Source organism: Pithys albifrons, chromosome 1 (assembly GCF_047495875.1).
Source record: "Pithys albifrons albifrons isolate INPA30051 chromosome 1, PitAlb_v1, whole genome shotgun sequence".
Classification (NCBI taxonomy): domain Eukaryota; kingdom Metazoa; phylum Chordata; class Aves; order Passeriformes; family Thamnophilidae; genus Pithys; species Pithys albifrons.
In genome coordinates, this window is record NC_092458.1 from 71,126,901 (window position 1) to 71,153,743 (window position 26,843).

The window sequence follows — 26,843 nt, forward strand, 5'->3', positions numbered from 1 at the left end:
AGCGGATGAGCGTCCGCGGCGGGTTCCGGCGGAAGGGAAGGGGCCGGGCGCGGCGCTGCTGGCGGAGTTTCCGCGCCTTCGCCTGTGTGGCGGGGCAGCCGCCAGCGCTCCGGGAGCAGCCCCCGCCCGACTGGCCGTGCCGCCGCGGGCCATGCTGCTGCCGTCCGACGTGGCCCGGCTGGTGCTGGGTGAGTGAGCCGGGCCGGGGAGGGCGGGCAGGGCGCGGAGTCCCGGGACGGTTCTGCCGGGCATTGTCGGGGCGCGGCGGGACACAGAGGCGGCTTCGCCCTTGACCCTCGGGCGCGGAGCTTGGTGCCCCCGGGCCGGGATTGTCGCTGCCGGGGCAGGTCTGGGCTCGGCGGGCCCGGGGCTGGCCACTGCCGCCCTCCGGCCCCGGCTCTGCAGGGAAGCGGAGGCAGGTCCGTCCCGGAGGACTCGGGGGACCCACCAGGCCCTGCCTGCGACTCGGGTTCTTCACGACCCCAAGGAAACGTGGTGGTCTCCCGTGCCCACCTGCACACTGGGCTGGTGGGCGGCGTTTAAACAGCACCTGATTACAGGAGAAATTCAAGGGTGACCTGAAATACCAGAGGAGGAGGAGGATGCCTTAAAAGAGTCAGGTAGTTTTTCTTTCCCGCCCTGTTTCGGTCACCTGTGAGTCTGCACTGAGAGCCCAGGCGTGATGGGAGCCTGTGGAAAGCACAGCCGAAGTATGTTCAGGACACTGGCAGCAGTGGATTCTTAAAATAACTTTACGCTCTGGATTATTTGTATGCTGCCAAAGGTAAGAACAAATGCATGGTAAGCAGAAATATGACCCACATATTTCAGTCCCACACATAAGTACCTGTTGGCACAGGTTGCTGAGATTTCCTGGCAGCTTGCTGTGTGGGATTCAGTTTTCAGTTGTCCACAATGTTTTTGAATCCAAACCATTAAGGCTGAATCTTTCCTTTGTTGTTCTCACAGCACAATTTATTTTTAAAGGCTATCTGAAATGTTTCTTGTTACGGTCATGAGAAACAGGGCTAGGAAGAGACACAATGTTTATCGTGAAGTAGCAGAGGATTTTTAGAAACAACGCATTGTAAAAAAAAATTTGAAATAATTCTGCAGAGATCTCTCATTATATTTTTCTGTAACTGATTAAGTTAGAGATTTCCATGTAGAATGCTTATTTCTTGTGCCTCCCAGAGAGATGCAGATGTAGCACGCAATCTTGGCAACATCATGTGTGCTGAGGATGATCCATCAGACTGTCTCGTCTGTTGTGTCTGGCATGGAGCATGCATCATGTCTAGAAAAGCTCTGAGCAACCTAAGGTTGTAGAACAGGATATTCCTTGTAACTACTTCTGTTTTCTAGTAGGGATTCCTCTTCTGTGAGGCATCTCTGAATTTGGGCAGATAAACAGGCATCCCAGTGCAGCTCTTCTTCCATCCTTTCTTTTTTCCCCCCCATCTAGATAAATCTTTCTGGTGCTGTGAAGGTTGGTGAATATTGGTTTAAGGTTTATTCTTTCGGTTTATTCTCTCAGGCAACGAACAGTAGGACAAGAGGGCACGGGCTTAAGCTCTGCTGGGGGAGGTTAAGGTTGGATATCAAGAAGAAATTCTTTACAGAGAGACTGGTCAGGCATTGGAATGGCCTGCCCAGGGAGGTGGTGGATTCTCCGACCCTGGAGGTTTTTAGGGTGAGACTGGACATGGCACTGAGTGCCATGATCTAGTAATCAAAGTGGGGTTGGATTAAGGGTTGGACTTGATGATCTTGGAGGTCTCTTCCAACCCAACTGATTCTATTATTCTATAATTCTAAGAAACAAAACTACACTGATAAGCTGAGCTGATGCATTGGAAAATGCACAAGAACATTTATCTTTTCCTAATTGATAGAATGCATGTGTACTATGAATTAGACATTTCTTAAGGTAGAAAATACCACTGAATAATGTCTAAATGTACCTTTTGTGCCTTTAGTTTGGTTTTGGCAACATTAGGGATTATGTACTCTATGTCCTTATACAGTGCGAGCACAAGCAGCTCAGATCAGTTGCACAGGAGATCTTGGTTCAGGCATTTTTAAACTGTGGAATGCCTTATTTAGCAGGAAATTGATGTATGTGCACAGCGTGCCTGTGCACAACCATTCAGTCATCACTTGCAATACTGTAGAAGTGGGTTCGAGAAAGAGATGAGTTTGATTGTAAGAGCAGCTGTACCAGCAGAGATCACAGCTCTGCCTAGCCTTATAGCCCATCTTCCAGCCTTATAGCCCATCTTCCAGCCTGGTCAACAGTGGATAGGAATGACTATCAAAAATAGTGTGGCCAGCAGGACCAGGGCAGTGATCCTTCCCCTGTACTCTGTGCTGGTGAGGCCACACCTTGAGTATTGTGTTCAGTTCTGGGGCCCTCAGTTCAGGAAAGATATTGAGGTGCTGGAGCAGGTCCAGAGAAGAGCAGCAAGGCTGGTGAAGGGACTGGAGCACAAGTCCTATGGGGAGAGGCTGAGGGAGCTGGGGTTGTTTAGCCTGGAGAAGAGGAGGCTCAGAGGTGACCTCATCACTGTCTAGAACTACCTGACGGGCAGTTCTAGCCAGGTGGAGGTTGGTCTCTTCTCCCAGGCACTCAGCAATAGGACAAGGGGGCACGGGCTTAAGCTCTGCCAGGGGAAATTTAAGTTGGAGATCAGAAAAACATTCTTTCCAGAGAGAGTAATCAGGCATTGGAATGGGCTGCCCAGAGAGGTGGTGGATTCACCATCCCTGGAGGTTTCTAAACTGAGATTGGATGTGGCACTGAGTGCCATGATCTGGTAAATGGACTGGAGTTGGAGCAAGGGTTGGACTTGATCTCGGAGGTCTTTTCCAACCCACTCAATTCTATGATTCTATGATTCTGTGACTGGGATATAATCATGTTTCTCCAAAAGGCAGTTTCAGCTTCCAGCAATTTGTGGCTTGAGATTTTTCTAGAAAATGTGTTTGAAAAACGAAATAGGACAGCCCTTTCTACAGGTACCCCTAATATTTTTCGTCCGATAGGCCAGCTTATACTTTGTGATTAAGATCCTGGTGGTTGTTCCCAAACTGTGTTTAACTTTGAAGTTTGCCTACTTGTTGAAGACGTGAACAAGGGCTTGTGTGTCTGAAATAAGGTCTGTTTTCTTCAGCTGTACTCAGATCTGTTGGAAGGTATTTGTCTGCATGCACACTTAGAGGCCACATTTTTCCATAGGCATTTCTGAACTGAGGTGGACCATTTTGGGGGTCCGTTGAAACAGATGTGCTAATGTATAGATATATTATGTGTATGGCCAAACTTCGTGAATGCAGATTTGGGCAGGGCTCTCCCCACCTGGGTGTGCCCTTCCAGCCTGCACAGTGGATTTTTTAGGTCAGGCACAGCGTGCGCAGAACTGGCCCCACCCTTTAAGTCCCGAGGTCCATCTGCCAGGGCTGAGCAAGCTTGGACAGTGACAGTGAAGTCCTCGGGGACTCACAGCCCCAGGTACTAACCGGGGCTGACCCTGCTGAGCATCTGAGAAGTGATGTGATGGGATGGGATGGCAGGGAGGCATTGAACTGCCAGGGGACGGTCCCACTGAGACTCGAACTCATGACCTTGTGATCCAGAGTCCGAAGTGCTCACCATTACACCACGGGACCACCCCAGGTATATTATACATTGTGTATAAGTAGGCACATGTTTTACCCTGTCTTTAAAACATTGCATGTTCAGTTCTGCTATAAGCAAGAAAGAAGAGACTCTTCCATGGTTCTTTGCTCTAGAATCCTTCATTCAGATTGGTCTATTTCTATCTTTTAGTGTTTAAGGTGTTTGAAGATTAAAGCAGGGTTGAAGAGTATGATTAAAGCAGAACATATTTGATGAGGAATGGAATTTTAGGAAAATAAACTTTTTTACTGTGTTTCCTGTTTATTTTCTGAGTCTTAGGGTGTGTAGAGGGCACAAGTTGCAGCCAGTACTTCTATCCTAAATGAAAATTACTGTAAGTAGGAGAAAAAAATCTTTTTCTGTTGTTAATTTTTGTACAGTGCAAATTTTTTTAATAATTCTTATACTCTCTTGCAACAGCTGCACAGGTTTTGCCTATTTTGCAATGGGAATGTGCACAGTTACTGTTACATAGGGATACATTTTATTAACAAAATTTTGTACATCTCCATTTAAGTATCAAATTAAGTGGTTCAGCCCATGTTAGAGTTAGTTTGTCAGCCTTCTGAGCCAAGGACTTTTGTTTCTTTGTCTGTCCTAAAGATTGGTCCAGATTTTTTCATATTGCCTCACTTCCAGTCTTGAATAGTTCATAAATACAAGTATAATTCCAATATATATTTTTTGGTCTTTCAGGTTTTAACTATTAAAGAAATATCTTGTAAGATATATATTCTATCAAAATAACTTCACTTTCCTTTTGTAACATACAAATTTTTTCCTGATTATTTCAACACTGTGTGCAGATTTGATACCTATTGAGCAGAAGTAATGAACAAAATAGCAAGATTTTCCATCTGATTTGTTGCAGGGTATTTACAACAGGAAAATCTTCAAGCTACCTGCCATCAGTTTATTTTGGAAAGCTCAGATTTGAAAGAATATGCAGAGCACTGTACAGAAGATGGGTTTATTCCAGCCTGCTTGCTGGTGAGTTTGTATGTTCAAAGCAAAAAGTTGTATTGTCTTACATCCATGGAAGAGAATACTGGAGATTTCTCAGTGTAAAAATTAATTCTCAAATGCTGCTTAAAATGTTTGGTTAGGTCATCCCCTCTGCTTTTTGTGCGTAGTTTGGTTTTTTGGTTTGGTGGTTTTTTGTTTTGTTTTCTTTGGTTGGGTTTTTTCTTTCTGTGTTGTTTTTTGTTTGGTTTTTTGGTGTTTTTTTGGGGGGGAGGGTGTGTTTTGTTTTTATTTTCTTTTAGTTTTTTGTTTGTTTTGGTTTGGTTTGGTTGGTTGGGTTTTTTCATCCTGTGATATTAACAGTTATTTGGTTTCTAAGGTTTGATCTTACTAAGAAACATTTAAGCATGAAATATGCATAGTGGTTTCAGCATATTATGGTTACTCTGCCTACAGCTTTGAGCTGATTCACAGAACGGTGTGGTCACAAGGGTTTTACCGATTTCAGGGCTGCTCTTGTAACTTACTGGAGATCAATTTCCTATTCTTGACACAGAAGCCAATAACGTTCCATCTGAGGTATATATTAAATATTTAAGTAAGATACCTCAGTTATCTAAGCCTACCAAATTTTGTTCACAAAAACTGTGTTCAGCTTCTTCTTTGTTCAGTGTAATTGCTTTGTCTGAGCTGAAAGATGGAACTTGTGGTGCCCATAAATAGTAACTGCATATGTAGAGATGTGCATAGACCATGATTAGATAGTTTGCATTTTTAACATATTCAAAATGGATTTTTAGTATAATATGCAAATTACAGGGTTTAGATGTTGCTCTGTATCAACCTTTTAATTTTATATGTGTGTCATCTTTGTGCTTTCTGCTTCATTCTTCTAATACATCAATTAATTTCATAGTCTGGGATTTTGTCCACAGTATTCAAAATTTATGGAAGTCTTTACTGAGATCCAGGGTCCACCTTCTTGATGCACCTATTCAAAACAAACCATTGAACTTACTTCATTTACAGGTGTTTAGTCATCTGTACTGTGGAGGTAGGGAATTGAGAACCAAGCTGTGGCCAGCAAAAATTAAAAAACCCAAATATGAGTAGATTATCTGGATTCTTAAAGCTTTTAATTACCGTCATCTCAGTAGAAACAGTTTTCCTATTACTCACAGAAAAGTGATTATATTACAGTGTCCAGGACAAAATTCTCACTGCAGCTCAAACACTTGCAATAAAGGGCTATGAATGTCACAACTTATGGAGTTCCCACTAGCAAACAAGACAGGAAAGTACAGCAAATGATAGTGGTAACCATAAAATCTTAGTTCTCCTTGTTTCACCTAAAATAACAGGACAAGTAAACATGATATGAAACCTAATTTTTTGTCTGACTGTTAAAAATTTTACTTTAGGCAGAGGTTCTTTTCACCTTTGCATCTTAATGCATGTTGCATTCCAGCGTGATAGATACTTGTTACTCTGTAACAGCTATTCCTCATCCTGCTTTTATGTTTTTATTTCATAATATCAAAGGAAAGATATTGAGGGGCTGGAGCGGGTCCAGAGAAGGGCAACAAGGCTGGTGAAGGGACTGGAGCACAAGCCCTATGGGGAGAGGCTGAGGGATCTGGGGGTGTTTAGCCTGGAGAAGAGGAAGCTCAGAGGTGACCTCATCACTGTCTAGAACTACCTGAAGGGCAGTTCTAGCCAGGTGGGGGCTGGTCTCTTCTCCCAGGCACTCAGCAATAGGACAAGGGGGCACAGGCTTAAGCTCTGCCAGGGGAAATTTAAGTTGGATATCAGAAAAACATTCTTTCCAGAGAGAGTAATCAGGCATTGGAATGGGCTGCCCAGAGAGGTGGTGGATTCCCCGTCCCTGGAGGTTTTTAAACTGAGATTGGATGTGGCACTGAGTGCCATGATCTGGTAAATGGACTGGAGTTGGACCAAGGGTTGGACTTGATGATCTCGGTGGTCTTTTCCAACCCACTCAATTCTATGATTCTATGAAAGGTGAGTGGAGGCTATACCTGTGTTGCGCATTGAGATGGAACACTTCAGATTTTGTGTACATAACAGCATTTTGTTTCATTGATTACTCTCTACCTGGTTTGAGACAACTCGGCACAGCAGCTTGAAGTACAGTTCCTTGTGTTGAGGGTCAGCACAGCATCGTCTTCTAAGGTATAATGTGATACAGCAAATGAAGTATAAGTTATTAGTAAAGATTCTAAGATCAGTACTTTTTTTTTCCAGTCGCTGTGTGGAAAAAACTTGACAACTATTCTTAATGAATATGTAGCCATGAAAACAAAAGGTAAGCCTTCAGAATGAGGTGGTGTTTTATTTTTCTTATGTATCTCTTGTGAACTCCTTGAGGAAGAGGTGTATGGTCTCCATCTACACTATGAGTTGAAGATTGCTGTATTACCCAGCCAGCAGCCACTTAGATCAGCATCTAGTGAGCAAAAGTATTTGATGATCTTACTTTGCATATGCCAGCATATATTTCAGCTTCAAATTTGAGCAGAACTTCCAATGTAATAAAGCACAAAGATGGAATGAAGTGTGCAAAATGCTTGGAAAATGCTTATGCTTGGAAAATTTATACTATTTGTTGTTTATACTGTAAATAGGCAAGGGGGGGTGCTGGTCTCTCTCTGGTGATGAGTGATACAACATGAGGAAATGGAATGAAGCTGTATCAGGGGAAGTTCAGATTGAATATTAGGAAAAGGTTCTTCACTGAGAGGGTGATCAACCACTAGAACAGGCTACCCAGGGAAGTGGTCACGGCACTGAGCCTGTCAGAGTTCAGAGTGTCTGGACAATGCTTTTAGTCACATGCTTTAGTTTTAGCTACTCCTGTGAGGAGCAAGTAATTGGACTCAATGATCCTTATGGACCCCTTCCAATCTGAGATATTCTATGATTTTACTAAAGAATTAGGAGTCCATGGGGTGAAATACTTCTTGTGTTGTTTTTAAAACTAATTCAAATAATTTCAAAATTAGTTAATATTTTTTATTAATATTGCAGAGAGCGCTAGAGCATTTGCTATTTTTAAAAGGCAGTTATTGGGCTTCTGAATGTTGCCTAGTCTTACAGGTTTTTGATACATGTTATATGCAGATTTTAGTGGTGCTTCATTCTAAGACTTGCAGTTTGGAATATCATGAACATTTCTGAGCAATTTTTTCCTTTCACACTAGGTTTGATAGAAATGGTAACTAAGACATAAACATGCTTCCTTCAAAATACTTTACACTTGGCACCTTGAAAAACTTAAGAAATTGAACTGCTTGCTTACATCTCTTCATTTATACTTACAATGCTCCATTCTTCAGAAAGACCAAATGTTTTTATCTGTTTGGGTAACATCATAAAATAAACCATTACTTTTAAAGGCCTGTCTGCCAGGTTACAATTTTCAAAGGCACAGCAGGACTTGGGAATATGAATACAACTTCCAGAACTCAGTTGGGTTAGATTAACGTGTGTTTGCTAAGGAGTCAACACCATGTGCAAATTCCATTGAGAATTGTAATCATTAGTGTATTTCCCTCAGTTTCATCTTGACTTCTAAAACTGAGAACATACCAATCTAAGTTCTTAACTTAGGAGTTAGGGCTCTCTAATGCATAGAATATTAAGAAGACAACTAGACACGTAAAATTAGATGATGTCTGAAACAATAATAATTATTTTACTTGTGATTGTACTTTTCTCTCAACAGGTATCAGTTTCAGGCAACTAATTTTTTTTTTGTGGTTTGTTTTAGAAACAACAAATGAACTTCCAGCAATGATGTCATCTCTGTGGAAAAAATTAGACTATACACTTTCTCAGATCAGGTAATACAGTTTTGGAATCAAGAAAGTAGAATTTCACTGTAAGAGCAAGTCCCTATGTTGACCAACTCCCCTTACCGTTGTATGAGAGTGATTTGCCTCTCTGTGGCCTTTGGGAGACGGTGAAAAAGATGTGTATGTGGGCACTGACTGCTGAGTAGACATTTCAGGATTTTAAGGTGGGACTAGCAGATAAGGAGGGCATTAGTATAAGCATGTGGCCTTCCCATAATAAAACATTACACTGTGACTCATTTAGAGTCTGATACCTTTGTGGTTACTTGATCAAAAATACAACAGTAAGCTTCATTCAAAGGAACTGTGACCACTGTACGAAGCAATAAAAATAGCAATCAGTTGATTGAAGGAAATGTGTAGTTGGAACCAGAGCAGACATTAACCCCGTGATGGGTACTATTACACTATGTAGCTGAGTGTATGCACTGTACTCCATTAATTTATGTCACTTGCTTTATTTTTTAGGAGCTTGCAGAGTTCAGATTTCAGATTTTCTGCTAATCAAAGGGGTAAGTAACTGACTCAATTCCATGGGATCGATCAGTAGGTTTTTTGTTAAAATTATCTGTTTTGACAAAAAATGGGGAACTGCTGCAGCAATCAGTAATGCATCCTTACTTTTAAAATCTTGTCAAATGTCTTCTGCAGTGTTTTTTCAGCATGTCCATTGTCTTCAGTGTACTCTGTGGATTACTGTAATGATCAGGAAAGGAAAATAGGAAAAGCTGTGCTTTTTGCAAGAGACTTAAATTCTATATGTAGCATTTCCTCTGCTGAAAACTTTTTAAAAGTTTATGTTGTTAAAAGGTTTAAAAACTGCTGCTTCAGTCTTGCAGCTGTTGACCTAATTTGTGGTTCACAGAGGAACTGAAAATACAACCTGTCTAGTTATGATGCAATTTGAGGTCTGTAGAAGTGGAATATAAAAACATATTAGTCTTGAGTCACTTCTTATGCATACAAACATATATCTAATCAAAATATGAAAATATGCTTGTTCTATCTAGAATTGTTTCTTTCTTTGCAAAAGCTGACAACTCTCAACAAGGAAAAGTTACTTTACTTAAAAATAGATTTTTCTCTCTGTAGTATTTATTCTAAGTAACCTGTACAGGAAAAGAGAATGTGAAATATATAGGGTGATTGTTCTTGGGTCTGAGATTGTGGTGTTCTTTTGTTTCAATTTGTTTGATTTAGTCTAATAAATAAGTGCACATTTACATTGGTTTTTTTACATTGGTTTTATTTCAGTTAAGGTCAATTATATGCATGATACGTTATGTAATAAAATCTCATTTTGGTGGGATTTACTGCTGTAAATATTTAAGCAGGGCTACAACATAGTTACAGTGTCAGTGTAAGTTGACTGTACTTGAATTATTTTGTCTCAAACTTGTAACACATAAGACAAAGGTTGGTGTTGCTTACTGTTCATAATTTAGTTATTGAAGCATGACCCTTAATTAGATCTTGAAATGTCAGCAACCCTTTTAAATTCCTTTATCATATTTTCATCTTGTCTTTACTTGCAGTACGAACAAGAAGTGGAATTGTAGAAATGAAAATACAGAGAATGCTTCAGCAGTCAGCTTCTGCAAACTCAGGGTTGTTGTCAGTAGCCCATCAGTCAGGGCCACAGAATTCCTCTGCTGTGTTACCCCCTCAAGTAATTCACAGGCCAGCAGTAAATCAAGGCACGCCACAGACAAGACTGAATACAGTGTTTGTGAGCCAGTCACAAACTCAAGAGAACAAGATCAACAGTAAGTTGCGCACTTTCCTACACATTGGGTTTTTTTGAAAAATCTGTGGCTGTGGACAGAAGTTTTCTAAAACCAGGGCTAATCATCTTCCACCAAAAAGTTTCAGAAAGTTCATGCTTTGTTGCCGTAGCTCTCCAGACTGGTTCAAGAGATTAAAATAATAGGTGTGCCCAAAAGAGAAACGGCCCTTGCATACTTCCTTGCTAATGTGAGTTCGGAGATCAGAAGTGCATTAATTTGGGATAATTCTGTGCTGTATTCTCAGCCTCACCCAAAACACTTCTTTTGTCAGATAGGGATGATCCACGTCAAGTGGTTATTTCTTTCGGGATCTGTTTAAAGCGAATGGTTCTCATTTTCATGGTAGTACCAAATCATTTTGTATGAATTCCCAAGAATTGATTGAAACGTAGTGAGTAATGTGTAGATTTCTGTAGGGCTTAAACAATGTCACTGGGAAAGGTACTGGCATCATGATTTTAATTTTTATTGTTATTTTTCCCTTTATAAAGCAGGAGGTTTCATACACATTCAAGTTCCAACATCACAAGAACGAAAGCTTCATTCCAACTTGCTTTCTCCAGGGAGGCGAAAAAGGTAAGTATGAGTGTGGTTTAGAAATTGCACACTGTCCTAACCTGTAGTGTAAATTTTCTTAAATGGTGGTGTGTTTCACATTTAGGAGCCACTGAGTGTGGCCAGTGTATGATGTTTCATGAAGGAAAGGAAATTCAAAGAGCTTGACATTAGAGTGATAGGAGGCTACTTGTGGTTATTGTATAGAGTCATTCTTGACATTATTCCATTGTTAGACATAGGCAAATAATCTTGAAGCTGAGGCTTAGTATTCCCTCAAAAATATCCTTTTCAATTATGAAAATTCTTAGTATTGATTAAAATGTGCATTTTACTTTGCAAAACTATTTGCTTCAGTAAATTTTGCTTACAAAAAGAATCATATTTGCTCTAGAAGTGGTGTGAAAATCTGTTACTATACTAGTTTTGCATTTTTTCATTTCATTCTAATGGCCTTTTTTAATGAGTTGATTGGTCTCTTTGTGTTCCATTTTTTGTCTTTGGCCCTGACTGAATCCCTATCAGTGGTTTTGCTTACTGTTTTTCCAGATCCTTCCTAATTTATACCTTTTCCAAGCCCTTTCTATTTCTGCATGACATTTTGTGTACAAGTGATTTTAGTGCCACTGCTGATTGGTGTTTTCAGAAGAGCCTACACTGTGTTCTCATATTAAAATATTACATTTCCTATTCATCATCTAAATTCTTAAGCAGCCTAACATTTGGTTTCTTCTTTGAGAACAGCTGCTCTTTGAGAGGTCTTTGTTTTCAGTGGTAATGCCCAAATCTTTTTTTCTGAGTGCCAGTTAATTAGGACCTGTACCACCACTTCAGGTAACATGTAGTGGGCATGGAATTCAGTTCGCCATTGTGCTGTTTTCCCACAGTCTGTATATTTGTTTGTAACTTCTGTGAATTTGGACACAATAGACAAATATTATGTAATGAAACAAGTATCAGTTTTTATTGTATTTTCTGTATGCAGTTCATTTTCTGGTGATTAAAATCTTTTGTTTGCTAAGAAGGAAGAGAAACACTTTATTTACTGACCTTTAGGTCTATTGTTTGCAATGTTCTCATAAAATACATCATAAATCTGCTTCAATGTTTCAGTGACTCTCAGAAGAGGAAAAGTGTTGGAACGTCTGTACCTCTGGCAGCAAGTAGAGGTTCTCAAGACTCTGAAGTAGTAACAGAAAAAGAAAGTGAGCCCCTTGAAGAATTAATTGATGGTAACTTCCCAGTGAGTATATACTTATGGAAGGTATTTACATTTAAGAAACTGAAAATTCAGACGGAAGAGAACTAGTCTCTTACATGTTCATCTTGAGTATTATAGAAATTACCTTTAGAAGATAAATGTATTGGCTTGGTTTTGAACTGGCTCTTCTGCGTACTAATCTCATATGGTTGGCATGGCTGTGCAGAGTTTTGTTTTTTCTTGATTTTTTGTTTGCTTTGCTAAGATACCTATTGGCTGTTGGAATACAGTAATTTTTTAGAGAACGGAAACCAGAAGGCACAATAAGCCTTCGTGTATTTTAGGAGAGTGGAAGTACAGGAATGTTTTGGGATGATTTTCATTGCAATATCATGCAGTCACAAACTGGCTTTCTCTCTGTTATAACATTCTTCTCTGTTTAAATTGATTTTTTTAATTCTTTTTTACCACTAAGTTGGAAATTCATGCTCCTCTTCTAGTGATGATAAAAATAGAAACCTGACCACTTTAAAACTATTTTCCAGCAACTGGTTATTGAAAATGCCAGAGAAAAAATTTTGAGCAACAAATCTCTTCAGGAAAAGCTCGCTGAAAACATTAACAAAATCCTGGGCAGGTAAGTAAAGGAGCCTCTTTTCTTCATATGTATTCTTACTTGATTTATTTATGAGTTCTGACCTAATTTCTAATGTGTTCCAGTGATGGCAGTGTTGCTCAGGCCCCTAAACAGGCAGACAGTGGTCCCACAGAGCAGGAGACTTCAATTGATGAAATCCTTGGACTACAGGTGGGTGTAGATTGCCCTGTTCACATTTTTTTAAGACCAGGCATGTGAGAATGATCAGTTATGGGAACTATGCTGAACCTCTGTCTGATATCTTTTTATTTCTGTTTGCCAGCACAGCTAAGCCTACCTGATGGCTCCACAGCTTCCCTTGCATAGGCATGAGCCCTTACCTTGTTCTGTGGTGCTGGGCAGGTTCGAGGAGCTGAGCTGACAGGACTAGTATTCTGCAGAAGATGATTATGCCACATTTCATTCCCAGTGCCCATACAAGGCAGCATAAGCATTCAGCAGGGTCCAAAGCCAAGGGAGTGGGATTGCTTCTGGCAGCATTAGGTGCTAACATTACACTCAAACTGGATTTAAGTGCTCTGTCCCACAGTCACCAGCTGCCTGCTTGTTGCTGAATCTTTGGTACCAGTAATTACCAGCTTCCGACTGGGGATCTAATCAATAGCCTTATGGAAGAAAAAGGAATTTAAAATACCTTGCAGTCTCCAGACATGTTTGATCTGATCTGATTTTCTGATTTGCTCTAAGATAAGCATGTGTCATCTAGTATACCAAGAGAAGTTGTTTTTGGAGCCTACACAATAATGCTTTTTCTTCAAATTTTGTATCTTCTTGCTTTTGGAGGAAATGTATGTTCTGCTCCTGAAACCAAAACATAATTACAGTGTTCTTCTTCATCCTCCTACAAGCCTCAAGCTGGCAATCAAAGAATTAAAAAGAACTCTTACTGAGAGAAATTACAGTCTTCACAGCCCTCATGAAAAGGGCAGGAGAGTAGAGGCAGTTGCCTGTTCATGAAGTAGAGATGTCCGGTTTCTAAAGCTATTCTTCTGTCACTTGGTGGCTTTAGGCCAACTGTTGTCAAAATACAAAGCTGAAAAGCTGTATTCCATTTTCCTGAGCAGAACTAAATCAAAGCAGCTTCTTGGTTTAGAGTACCTGCGACAAGATAATCAAGCATATCACATGGGATATCCATCCTTATGACCACTATATCGAAGGTTGTAGAGTGCTTAGAGGATCTCAGGAGAAACCTTGTGTTGAAATGCTTCAGTATGTACTGAGTCCCCCACTCGTTTCTGGGCCACTACCAAACATGTCAGCTTGAAATGGAAGCCTTGGAGCACTGTCCCATTTAGCTGTGCTTTTCAACTGCCTCCCACAGAAGAGTAGTTGGAAGTTGCATTATAGAACATGTAATGGGGAAATGAAATGAAACTTCCCTTTGCCTAATGTTGGCTTCTAGATAAATTCAAACCCAAGCAATTAGGGTTAATTTGGGGCTTTTTTTTTACCAGTGGTTGGCTCACACAGGCTGACAGCATCCCTAGTATCTGCATAAGCTTCCAGTGTAGCCCGAGATTTAGTCCTTCCTGTTGGTCAGTGCTGGTCATTATGTGGAGAAAACTCCAATATGTATGTGCAGGGTGTAATGTCTGACAGAGACATTTGGGGTTTGGGGAAGCTTATTGCTTAAACTTAAATCACTAATACTTTTAACAGACACAATTTTTGGCAGAAATGTTCCCAGCATCAATCTTTATGTTTCTCTGCTGAGCAGAAGCAATAGAACTAAAAACAATCTGAGAAGAAAACTATTCTTGTCTGGTTTTGTTTTTAAGTTATGGAAGTAATTGTCTAACAGTTCTGTATATCTTGTCTTTTCTCAGGGTGAAATTCATATGTCAGAAGAGGCTATTCAGGACATTCTAGAACAGACAGAATCAGATCCAGCTTTTCAGGCTCTCTTTGACTGGTTTGATTATGGTAGGGTACACTACACTCATACTGTAACTGTAAAGCATCATAAATTATGAGTTTCCCCAAGTATTGCATGAGAAAGCAAAATAATTCAGGAGGCCTCTTTTGCAAGAGAAATGGACTGTGTGGATATCAGTGTCCCTCAGTTTAGAATTAGTTTCTTAGATACATTTATACATGACTATAAAGTATATAATTTTCCTGTGTCTGAAATTCTGGGTTTGTGCTGGCACAGTGATTATATTATTGCTCTTATTTTCGACTCTGCTGGTCTGAAGGGTAACAGTTTATACTTATTTACTGTTGTAAAATTTTTCTGTTTGTCTGATCAGGGATGTTCTCACACTAACTGTAAGATGATTTTTATGCTGTAGTTAATTTAAAATGTAATAATCACATTTGTGTGTAAAATTACATGTTTAAATAACTGTTCTTCCTGCTTTATTTTGAAAATAGGAAAGAGCAAGGTAAACAAGAACTTACCTGCTGGTATTTCTGGCCGGAGTGGAGTAGAAAATGAAATCCTGGTGGGTGAGGATAGCCTGGAAACATTTGAAAGTTCTTTAGGAACAGAAGAAAGTAGCAGATGTAGGTTTGTTTTTTTTTTCCTTTGAGATTTCTTCTAATGTGTTCACTCTTCATTATGAAAATACTTTCAGGCAATTTGTGTATTTCAAAATATTTCTTTTTTAGACTGGTAATACCCAATCTGAATTTTACATTGCATGAACCTACAGATACACCTGGTCATTGGAAAGTTTCAGTGTGTTAAATATAACAGTAGTCCCATCAGTGTGCGTAAAAGTTGTACTTGGTAAACTCCTAAATGCAACCAGACTACTGGCAAATCTCTCATTTGAAACAGAGATGCTTTGCAGTAGTCATTGTGGAACACATAAAAGTAATATTTTACATCTAACCATATTAATCTTTTATCTTTATTCTGTAATGTATCGGCTAATACACAAAAACAGTCCTGCTCAGGACAATAGATATGTTTAGTCTGTCAACCATTCTTAACGATAGTCCATCAGTCACAGTTACTGAGTGAAAGTATATGAGAAATAGAGCCAAGAGGTCTTTATCATGAGATGGTTATTGTGCTTCTGGAAATTGGTTTAGTGACCTGAGCTGTTTGCATGTTACATGTGCACTTTTAATTGTTAATGTACAAACTGATTTTCCAGATTATCAAGTGTCTGTAACTGTATGTTTTATATATTTTCCACTCAACTTGGAAGTAAGGATGAGTACCATTATTCCCACTTAGTTTCACGTGAAACAGTTTTCCATTGAACTGCTAAGTTGTTTCTAAAATTCTGTAAATGGCTCATCTGTTCTAATATGGAATTAGTTTATTCTCTGTTTTATAGGTGATAATTCCAGAGAATCGTTAACCTGTAAAGGTTTTCAGTTAGGAGAAGCATCATGTGCCTTGAAGACCAGCGTTAATGATGATGATATGGCTAAGAAAAATACATCCAATGAACAGCTGCATGAAAATTGTAGACCAAGGAAACAGACTGAAGTACTTCCAACCATTACCCCTGAACATATTGGAGAGCTTGAAATTGCTTTTGAGTCTGTGCCTGGCTTGACTGAACCTGACAAGACACAGAGTTCTGATGGCAAATGTAATGAACACTGTGCAGATGCCTATGCTACAAAAGAGTCATCTGCATTAATATCTGAAACTGAGAGTGCTATGGAAATTGAAAAAGGCCCACCAAGTCACAGTTCTCAAAGTAGTCCTAACTTAGAATATGTTCATTCCGGTAGTCCACAGATTTCTCTGATTTCCTTGGCAGAGGATACTACAGCCACGGAAAACAAAACTAATTCTCCAAGTAAATGTCAGTTATCGCCAGATACATCACTGTCTGAAAAAACACTGTCTGGAAGCCCTTCTGCTGGGAGCCCTGGCCACAGTGGACCACTGAGGAAGAACAATCCATCCATTTCTAGCCCATCAGCAGATGCAGGAAAGGAACAGACTGTAACAAATGATACAGCTGCCTTGCCTGGTGTTTTACAGGAGGACTCTGGTCACCACTCCAGCCATCAGGACCAGAGCACGCAGTCAGATTGTGCTGCAAGATCTGCAGTGGAAATTTCAGATCTTGACAAAGCAGAGTTGCAGCTGGAAGTTGTTGATACTTCTAACAAAACTTATTCAAATGATCAGCATACGCTTGATAAACTTTGTAAGAAAGATTTTAACCTCCCTTCAGGACTGTCAAATTCAGAGGGTACACAAGGGGAAATGCAAGAACCTTCCTCTTCTACAAAAGTAGATGCTGATAATTTATATTTGTCTTCCGGTGATAATGCATGTTCAGAAATTCCTATAGTATCCACTGAAAATAATCTTAGTACCTCTGAAATAGGCCACTCTCCCCTCCCAGAAACTGCGTCTTCAACAGATGAGTCAGGTACTGAGGCCAAAAGTATAAGCAATGTATCTTCTAGCAGTCAACCAATGGATGTTGATCCTTCTAATATAATGTCCCTTAAGATCATCATCAGCGATGATCCCTTTATTTCATCAGACACAGAGTTAAATAATGCTGTTTCCAGCATCACAGGAGAAAATTTGCCTACCATAATACTGTCATCTCCAGCCAAATCCCCAACTAAAACTGCAAGCCTGTCCAAATGTTCAGAAGACACAGAAAAAGTGGATTCAGTTGTGGCAGAGCAGAATCTGCTTATGCTTAGACATAAGGATCCTGTGGTCACGTCCATTAACACTCCGAATGAAGACTGCGCTGGTTTTCCAGTTGCAGGTTCAACTCATCTTTCCAGTGAAGGAGGCCTTATACAGTTGATGCCAGCAACAAGCTCAGCTTTTGGGAATTCAAGTAACCTTTTTATAGCCACGTGTATGACTGATTCAGCAACTTTGGGTACAGCTGTAACACCATCCAATGTGGTTGTATTGCCTGGCAATTCGATGCCACTTGCTTCCCAAGCTCCAGCTGTACAACAGTTACGGACTCCTCCTAGATCCAACAATACATTTCCAGCAAACCAGACTGTGTCCCCAAACCTCTCACAGGGTAATGTTATTATTAGAAAATTACTGAAAATGGGGTGTTTATACAGTGTGTTTGGTGGTTGTTTTTTTTTTTCAGTGCATTAATAGTAAACAATTGTTAAACTCATGTATCTTCCCCTTGAAACTATCCAGGAGTTACCTATTTTTTTAGTGTATTAGTTGCTACTAAAATGAAATAAAACTACCAAAAGTCATTGACCAGGCTGCTTTGAAAAAAAAGCCTCACATTTCAGAACATTAAATTACATACTTCAAGCAGGGATAAATTTAGAAAGTGTATTTTGGTGAGCCCTCCGGACTCTGGTCACAAGGTCGTGAGTTCGAGTCTCAGTGGAGACTGTACCGGGCAGTTCAATGCCTCCCTGCCATCCCATCCTGTCACATCTCAGATGCTCAGCAGGGTCAGCCCCGGTTAGTACCGGGTGCTGTGACAGTCCTGAGGACTTCACTGTCACTGTCCAAGCTCGCTCGGCCGTGCAAATGGACCTCAGGACTGAAACGGTGGGGCCAGTTCTGTGCACGCTGTGCCTCACCTAAAAAATCCACTGTGCAGGCTGGAAGGGCACACCCCCACCTGGGGAGAGCCCTGCCCAAATCTTCGTTCGTGAAGTTTGGCCATACATACATTTTGGTTTACCTGAGAAAGGATTCCATTGTTTTGGCTAAATAAAACAGGTTTTTGTTTTAATAAGATTCCTGTTATGAATGGAATGCTTTGTTATAGGTGCCCATACTTACTTTAGGTAACTGGGTATATGTAGCTAGTCCTTCCCAAATTAACTCCTTGGTTTTGTTTTGTTTTTCAAAAACTATGTCTACATCAGAAGTACATTTACATAAATATAACATTATTTCTTTCCATAATATAAAATCTCCTGATAGAAACATTTCTATTACTACAGCAATAAAAGTTTTGAGTGCTTTTTAAAATGTTAAACCCAACTATAAATCAGCTGTATGTTGGAATTTTATATAGTATTTCACCTAGAAAGCAAGCCATATGCTGAACTGCCTATGTAAATAAGTGCTGTAGCCTTAAGAACTAATTAATGAGATCAGAAATGGCTGCTGCTGACCTTCTCAGCAGATGTTCATGGTCAGCCAATTATGAAGGGCTTTGTAATATAAACAACATTGTTAGCCAGTAATGAGTGCCAAAGTGTCAAGCACCTGCGGAAGGTTACAGTCCTAAAGAGGTATTTAAGTGTGTGTGCGGATGAATAAAGGAGCCTGTTGCTGCTAACTTCTGTGAAGTCGTCTCTCAGGTCCAAAAACCCGCCTCCTTACGGTTACAGCTGTAGTCAACCCATGTCCATTTTTTTTCCAAAACTGAAAATTTGTTATCCTTGAATTTCTGTGTGTAGTCATTTCATTGTGGTCAGAGGCCAGTGCAGCAGGATGTGCAAGGTCTTAGACCACCAGCCTTTTCTGTCATAAAGATTTCTTTATGCAGTTATTACCACCATTGTGTTTTCAGATAAACAAATACTTTCCCTCACTTTTGAAGATTGTCTTCCACTTTTCAATTAATGTGCTGTGATAGCTTTGCTGTCTTACAATTCCTGTGTCTGGCAGCCAAATGAGCTGTTTGATATCACTTTTACTGGGTTTTATACATTACTTTGATTCAAAGTTTAAGCCTTAGGATAGGTTCATCATAATTTAAGCTTAATTTTGAACTATTTCTTAAAAAGGACTACAGGGTTTAACAAAACAGTTCAGTATAAACTAAAAGTAACACTGATAGTTACCCTGGTGTGTAGTGGTGCTGTATAGCAAGGACAGCAAAGTTTTTGTAAAAAGCCAGACCTTTTCTTGCTGCAGGTTTGGCCATACATAATTTAAGGAGTTCTGTCTTGAAGCTTTTCTGTTCACTGAAGTATTTTTAGTTTCTGCACAACTTTAACACTTATATTTTTTTTTAGGTTCTGCCATTATAATTGCATCTCCAGTGCAACCAGTTTTGCAAGGAATGGTGGGAATGATACCTCTCTCAGTAGTAGGACAAAACGGAAACACATTCTCAGCACCTGCCTGCCAGGTAGCACATCACAAGTAAAGGTTTTCTGAAGAAGTGATAAGCAGTCTTTTGGTAAATTTTAATTAGAATGTTTTGATTCTTTCAAGGTTCTGCATATGCCTGTGGCTAATCCAGTGTGCAATGGAAGTGTCCCAAAGCTTCCCATCCCTCCCAAGTCACAGAAGGTTCCTGGGGCGAGAAACAAGACTAATACAGGTACCCACCTTCCATTCTTGAGAAGGTCAGAAGAAAAGTGGGAGGACTCTAAAGACATGTTAGTTCTAAGTAATAAAGTTCTATAAATATCACTGCTTCTCTGCCAGGCAGCTTCTGGGATGGCTTTGAGAGAGGCCTGTACTTGCAGTTAGTGATTGAATTTGCTCAGTTTACAAAGAACTTCCAGTATATAACATAATTCTAGATTGGGATCAAGCTTGTTTCCAAATTTTAATGCCTCAAGACTATCACGCAGTTTTAAAAGTTCTTCATATTTCATCTTTTTGGTTTTAAGTACAGTTTACTGATGCCACTGAAACCAAGCCACATGGTAACAAGATATTAGAAGAGTCAACAGTTCTAAACATTTATTTTATAAATGAAATTTGAATGAAATTTCAAATTAAGATAAAAGCTAGGATTGTAGAGTTAGTTTGCATTCTGTTTTGCTAGTGGATAAATGAGAGTTCCCTGTGTTATTTCCCTTCTATTTGGAAATGCCCACTGTGCATTTTTAAGTGTAGCATAGTCATTTTTGTCTTGCCAGGCCTCTGTATTATCTAAGTGTAGACAGCAGGCTTCTTGTCTATACTTAGTTGGTGATCTTTGCTAATCTACTAATCTGTAGACTTTAAAGTTACAAAAAAATGGCAGAGTTTTGTTGCTGGGTCTTTCTTTACTGGTTGTCTGTCAGGTGAAATGTCATTGTACTAACTGTGAAATTATTTACTTGGAATACTGAGTTCATTAATACTTCATCTGTTGTTCCAGGAAAACTGGTTCCAAGTGTGGCTGAGCCTTTGAACCATACAAATTCTCGAACACAGAGGTCAGTAGTGCTAAGTTTTGAAACTAGTTTCTTTTTTCTGCCTTGAATTTCTTCGTTCAGTGTTGGTCAAGAGAGCAGCTTTTCTTAACAGTGGCATAAGCAGTACCCCTTTTCCTCCTGCCTGTCTACATTGATAGTTGTGTGCTGGTACTGGTGCAGCCTGTGCTGGGATTTTCTTGTTACTTTCCTATATTAATTTTGTATGTCTTTGTGTTTATTTTCTCCTGTCTGAAGTGGTGAATAAAAATTGTTTGAGTGGAGTCTAAGACAGGAGAAATTGCCTGTTACATTTACTGAGAGACTTAAATGACTCAAACCTTTGTTTTTGCTTTTCAGATGAGTAGTAACCCATGGTTTTGTAGTGCAGCCTCATTGCCTTCAGTGTCCTCTGACCCAAATCCCATACAGTTTATTAGATTGGGTTCTGCATTTGTCTTTGAGCTCTGTGGATTAAAATAGTGCTTGCTTCATTTAAAAAGTGAAAATTCAGAGCAAAGATGGCAAGGACAACAGCATACTAATGTTGTATTGAACATAGTTGCTAATTGGGGTAGGTACCAGTTTTCTGTTGGGCAAGGGAGAGAAGAAAGCGAGGCTTCAGTAGTAACTCTCATTATCATTAATGGACTTCAGAAACAAAAGGATGCTGCACTGAGCAAAAGTGTGTAGGAGGGGATAAGAAATTCTATTTAAGTATTAAAGGTGAAAAAAATCTGCCTATGCAGAACTCAGTTAAAATGTTGGAAAAGTGGATGAAAACAGGGACAGTAAAGTCAACTTATTAAAAAACCCCAACCATACACCAAGGGGCACTGCACATATGCATGCAAAAAGCAGTTATTTTTAAAAGGCGACAGAAGAAAGGTTTTGGATACTATCACTTTGATAATTCAAGTTTCCATTAACTTTAATTGATCTGCAGACATATATTTTGCATAACAAAGACAGCAAACTGTTCCTTGTAAAGAGATCTAATTTTGCATTTCTACTCTCCACCCTCTGTCTCATCTCAAATTTCATGGAAATAAAACAAACTGCTACCATCCATACCTTCTTTACCATCCCAAAGGCACCAAAGATGGCATCCCAAAATTGATTTGACTTTTCATCTTAGGAGTCCTAAGGCTTTTCTGCATGGGGAGAGTCTCCCTAGCATAGATGAGTGATGCAGAAGCTTCTCCCAGAAATGTAGCATAAGCCAGGCAGAGGGCACAGACACAACAGTGTTATGAGCTGACAGCAGAATCATTTTTCTTTCGACATTGGTACTGCAGTGCTGGCTTTTTCACTTGAATCAGGCTGGTTATCAGGTGGAGACCAAGCCTCAGGGAATTTGGATATTGTTGTCCAGATGCCTGTTAAAAGTTTTTATCTTGCTCTGTGTCCCATCACCCACAGCAAATACATAGGGGAGAGTACAAGGCACACGCATGATGACACTGCCCAGAATATTCTGGAAGCCACTTAACAATGTCAGCTCCAAGGACTTCCAGAACCTTAAGTAGTATTCTGAGATGGACTGTCCTGTCATGAATGTGCTCAGTTTGTTTTTGAAGTGAAGGAAACTACCAACGTCTACAAATATCTCAAGGTAAAAAAGTTCCCAGGCTTAGTTACATGCAGTGTCCAGACCTCCTTGTTGTGTTTTGAACCTGTTTTACTCGATGCCCCTTGTTTTCTGACTGGAAGATACAGCAAATAGTTTCCTTTTTGAGGGCTTTTTTCACAGAGCTGTGTTGCGTTTCACTGCAGTCATCTCTCACTTTCCAGACTGAAGAGGCCCAGTCTGCCTAATTGTTCTTTATACATACTCTGTTTTCATACCTTTCTGTCAATACCTCTGAGATTTCTGCAATTGTTACCCTTGCTCTTGTCTTTGCCTGTTGATAAAATACTTATATTAAAAATGGAGAGAGCTTTAAACAGGTGTTTTGAGGGTCAGATGAGGATTTCCAGCCAGGTGAAATGAACTTGCCTAGTAAGAATGGGTGTGTTGATGAAGTGTTTTCATCTCATTTTCAGGACTGGAAATTGGGACAAGCCTACCAGTGCAGAATTAGGAAAGAAAGTGGAGGAGAACTTACCGGTTGCACCAGTAGAAAGCACAGGCTCAAATTCAAGACAAAGTGAGAGTCACAGGAGAGTGCTTTGCTTTGATAACCTGCTACCCACTCCAGGAGGAAACACCCAAATTCAGACTACTAAGAGTTCATCCCAAAAAGAAAGGAATGAAAATACTTTATTTGCTGTTGACTCTGCCTCCTCCTCTGCTAAGGCACAGCTGACAAAGAGAGAGAAAGATAAAACGTTGCCCAGAATTCTCTGCAAGCCAGAAATTGGTAGCAACAGAAGCACATCTGCAAAGGAGCCGCAGCCCGAGCGGAAGGTGGCGACTGCAGGACTTGCATTGGATCCCTTCCACAAGACTACAGCAAATAAGGAAAACGAATTACGAAGGGATACTGATGAAAAGCAGAAGAACCAGGACGCTGCCAAACTCTCAAATGGCCAACAGAGTGTTGGCTTATGGAGTGAGAAGACAGTTGCTTTGGTGCAGGAGCCGAACAAAAAGCAGGGGGCACTGTCGAATGGGACTGGAAATAGCAAATCTTCAGGGTCCGTTTCTTTGTCCTCTAAGGAGCTGAAGCGAGAACCAGCTAAAGTTTCCAACCAAGGCATTTGCCTGTCGAGTCCATTCAGCAAACAGTGTGTGGAAATGTTGCAAGACATTCAATGGCAAAGCCCAACTGGTAAAACAGTTGAAAATGGAGAATTGCCAGTGCCCCGTACGCCATCTGGAGTTGGGGACAGGCACACGGACGATACTACAGACAGTGTGCGCACACCAACCTGCCGGCGCTTCAACGAGGACAGCACGACGCCCAGGATCATGGTGCCCCCTGCCACCCCAGACCTGCCTGCCTGCAGCCCTGCCAGCGAGACAGGGAGCGAGAACAGCGTCAGTATGGCTGCCCACACGCTCATGATCTTGTCACGGGCAGCCATCGCCAGGACTAGCACTGCAACCCCCCTGAAGGACAACACACACCAGTTCAGGGCTCTAAGGAGCACAGTAAAGAAAAGGAAACTAGAGGACTTGAATGAGGGTGAGAGAAATTCTCGTTCTGCAAATAGAAAAGACCTTCAAAGCTCTCCAACACCAGCAAAAAAGAAGAAAATAAAGGCAAGTTGCAAGCATTTACTTTTTTAAAATTTTAAATATGTATTCAATATGTACTTATGAATATATTATTTGTAATAGGGCAGTCCCATAGTGTAATAGAGAGCACTCTGGACTCTGAATCCCAAGGACCTGAGTTCCAGTCTCAGTGGGACCGTCCCCTGGCAGTTCAATGCTTCCCTGCCATCCCATCCCATCCCATCTCGGATGCTCAGCAGGGTCAGCCCCGGTTAGTACCGGCTGCTGTGACAGTCCCGAGGACTTCCCTGTCACTGTCCAAGCTCGCTCGGCCGTGGCAAATGGACCTCAGGACTGAAACGGTGGGGCCAGTTCTGCGCACGCTGTGCCTGACCTAAAAAATCCACTGCGCAGGCTGGAAGGGCACACCCACGTGGGGAGAGCCCTGCCCAAATCTGCGTTCGCCACATCTGGCCATACATACGTTATTTGTAATGGAATGGTTCAGAGATGCTAGTGCAAATCCCTGACATCCTATTGATATTTTTCAGTTTTTCTAAGTTTGCCTCTTAAGCCTACTCTGAATTAAGTTTTCTTAAGATTAATCTTCACACGAGTAACTCCTACTGTCTCTCTTAAGTACATACCTATGGAAATTACATTATTTCTTCCAAAGTATGAATGTGTTTCTAAATTCTAACTTCAAACTAAGTTTCTAGGTGGAATGTAGGAACTAAGCCAAACTCAAAGTAGGCCTTACTAGAAGTTAGGCTGTTCTTGCAGCCTCATTAATCACTACAAATAGTAATTCCTGCTTTGTGTATTCCCAGTCTCTGTAGTGTGCAGCACTGTGCCTTTGACTTGGGGACTTAAGGGAAAATAGCAAAAATGTGAGACACAAAAAGGTGATGGATGTAGATAAACAAAAAAGAGACACAGTCTAACTTTGTAATTCCCCATATTTAGTTCCAGCATATTCCTGAAATATTGTGACTGAGAAATGCAGCATTTCTCGCACTGTGCCTGGGGCCAAGGGGCTGTGCCAGGCTCGGTCCATGTGGGCTCCTGCTGAAGCCGAGCTCAGCCACTCCTGTGCTGTGCCTGTTCTGTGGGCACCTGGTGCGTGTCAGGGCAGGAGCACTGCAGTGTCTGCGTTAGGGCTGAGCTTTGTGCAGCCTCGCCCACAAGGGAGGTGGAAGGATGAGGAAGAAAGGAATGCTTACAGGCTCATCAGTACCCCTGTGTTCTTACTATTTAACACAGCTGTTACTCTCTTACCCTACAGAAAAAGAAGCTACCAAATTCTTTTCCAGTGGGAATGGATGTGGACAAGTTCCTGTTGTCTTTGCATTATGATGAATGAACAAAAGGAAGTTGAACAGGGACCGTCTGAAGCTCGATGGAGCGATGCTGAGATTTTGCAGAGGAGGAGATTTAACTCTAAAGGCCAAGTTGCACTTTGAGTGCACTGACGTTTCACTTTATAGCAAAGTCGTGCTGTTTTTGAAGCAGGTTGCTGTGTAAATATCTTTGAGTTGGTATATGTTTATTTTTGAAAAAGCACTTGCATAACTATAGAGCCATTTAATTTGCAAAATTGTAAATTTGTGTAAATGAAATGTAAGAAAGGTTGTACATTTCCTGTTACACCACATTATCTATGTTCTGCTGCTTTCTCTACTTACCCATCTGACCTGCTCAGTCAGTCTGTGAAAAGGTGGTGAATTTGAAGGTGGTGCTTTATCATTCACCATTCTAAGACGTGGGCAGCTACCTTGGCCACTTCCCATTGTCTTGTTGAAGCCTAGTAGGACTTAATCTTCAGATCTAACTGGCTTGTACTAACACACTCTTCTCTCACAACTGTCAAACCCATGTTGTAAGGCTTTGAATGAGTTAATGAAAATACCAGTAGCTAAACACAAGGCAAATAAAATGTCAAAAAGCACTTCTCATCTAATGAAGCTTTTCCCAGCCAGTCATTCAGGCAAAAACTTTAATTTGGATAGGCCTCATCTGTTTACAGTATTTGCTGCATATTTTGCATGTTTTGTATGCAAAAGCTATTTTCAAACAATGTATTTTTGTGTGGGGTCACTCCCAGGTATGAATGAACTGGAGCCATAGCAGACAGCAGTGTGTTCTTTTGCAAAAGTCAATTAATTCTTTTACCTATCATTTATACTGCTGAGAAGTTTGTTACTATCTGTCTCTTAGGTTTTTAGCCAGACATGGAAAAATTTGCATCTGATTTTTGTTTTAATGTAGAGGTTGTCATAGCTATTACACAAACTCTCTTCAAGAGGAGGGTGCAGGGGAATCTCGGCCTGCATTTTACTAGGAACTAGCATGGGTTGCTCCAAAACTGCAGAATTTTCTCTACTGGTATTTTTTGATTTGTTCTCAAATTGCTGAGGTCTTAAAAAATGCAAGTTTTCTTCTAAGCGTTCTGTACAGCAACAGGGCAATGTTTCAGATAGAATACAAGGATTCCTAAGGAACCAATATTATGCAGTAGATGTTTATATTAAACCCATCCAATAACTAAATACTGCATAGCATTTACAGCTTGAATAAATATTTTTGTTTGAGTAAAAAATTCTGTGTCTTGCATGTTTTTCGGTCCATGAAGCAGCTTTGCAGATGTTGTATAAAAAAGTCATGTTGATCAGTCATTTTTGAAGACAAAGAGTTGAGTGTTGAACACCAAAGTTCTCAGGGCAATTGTCATAAGCATAAAATGCTTAATAGTATTGACAGGTGATAGGTGATATTTTAAAATAATTTGCTGTTTATCCGAGACCTAATGTAGCTCTTCCATGGGATAGCCACTGCACCACAGTGTTTCCTTTTCAGTTCATAGGATCTAGATGTAAATTATCAGTTCACATTTAAGAAGAGGTCTTCAGTTCCAAGCTTCTGTCATACAGCAAATAACTTTTG

General features: G+C 40.4%; 1 protein-coding gene and 1 pseudogene across 3 annotated transcripts; both read left to right on the top strand.

Moving 5' to 3' along the window:
• Positions 1 to 48: 48 nt before the first annotated feature.
• On the top strand, positions 49 to 26,499 carry NPAT (nuclear protein, coactivator of histone transcription). Of its 3 annotated transcripts, none has more exons than XM_071554731.1 (18): positions 49 to 188; positions 4,551 to 4,669; positions 6,908 to 6,968; positions 8,433 to 8,505; positions 8,986 to 9,029; positions 10,053 to 10,283; positions 10,796 to 10,880; positions 11,973 to 12,102; positions 12,606 to 12,697; positions 12,781 to 12,868; positions 14,548 to 14,644; positions 15,095 to 15,226; positions 16,012 to 17,697; positions 19,622 to 19,737; positions 19,824 to 19,932; positions 20,704 to 20,761; positions 22,784 to 23,945; positions 25,186 to 26,499. In XM_071554731.1, exons 1-18 carry the CDS (start codon positions 152 to 154, stop codon positions 25,261 to 25,263), a joined length of 4,398 nt encoding a protein of 1,465 aa, XP_071410832.1. In that variant the 5' UTR covers positions 49 to 151; the 3' UTR covers positions 25,264 to 26,499. The 3 variants fall into 3 exon arrangements, with proteins under 3 accessions (XP_071410832.1, XP_071410841.1, XP_071410849.1); XM_071554740.1 differs by having other exon boundaries at positions 10,799 to 10,880; XM_071554748.1 differs by lacking the exons at positions 49 to 188; positions 4,551 to 4,669; positions 6,908 to 6,968; ... (2 more) ...; positions 10,053 to 10,283; positions 10,796 to 10,880 and having other exon boundaries at positions 12,046 to 12,091.
• On the top strand, positions 683 to 2,808 carry LOC139680987 (uncharacterized; annotated as a pseudogene).
• Positions 26,500 to 26,843: the final 344 nt, after the last annotated feature.

Coding starts and splice junctions, on each gene's coding strand:
- NPAT (XM_071554731.1), top strand. CDS start 152: ATGCTGCTGCCGTCCGACGTGGCCCGGCTGGTGCTGG. Junction 12,869..14,547: donor ATGAAATCCTTGGACTACAG/GTGGGTGTAGAT, acceptor GTCTTTTCTCAG/GGTGAAATTCATATGTCAGA. Junction 15,227..16,011: donor AACAGAAGAAAGTAGCAGAT/GTAGGTTTGTTT, acceptor TCTGTTTTATAG/GTGATAATTCCAGAGAATCG.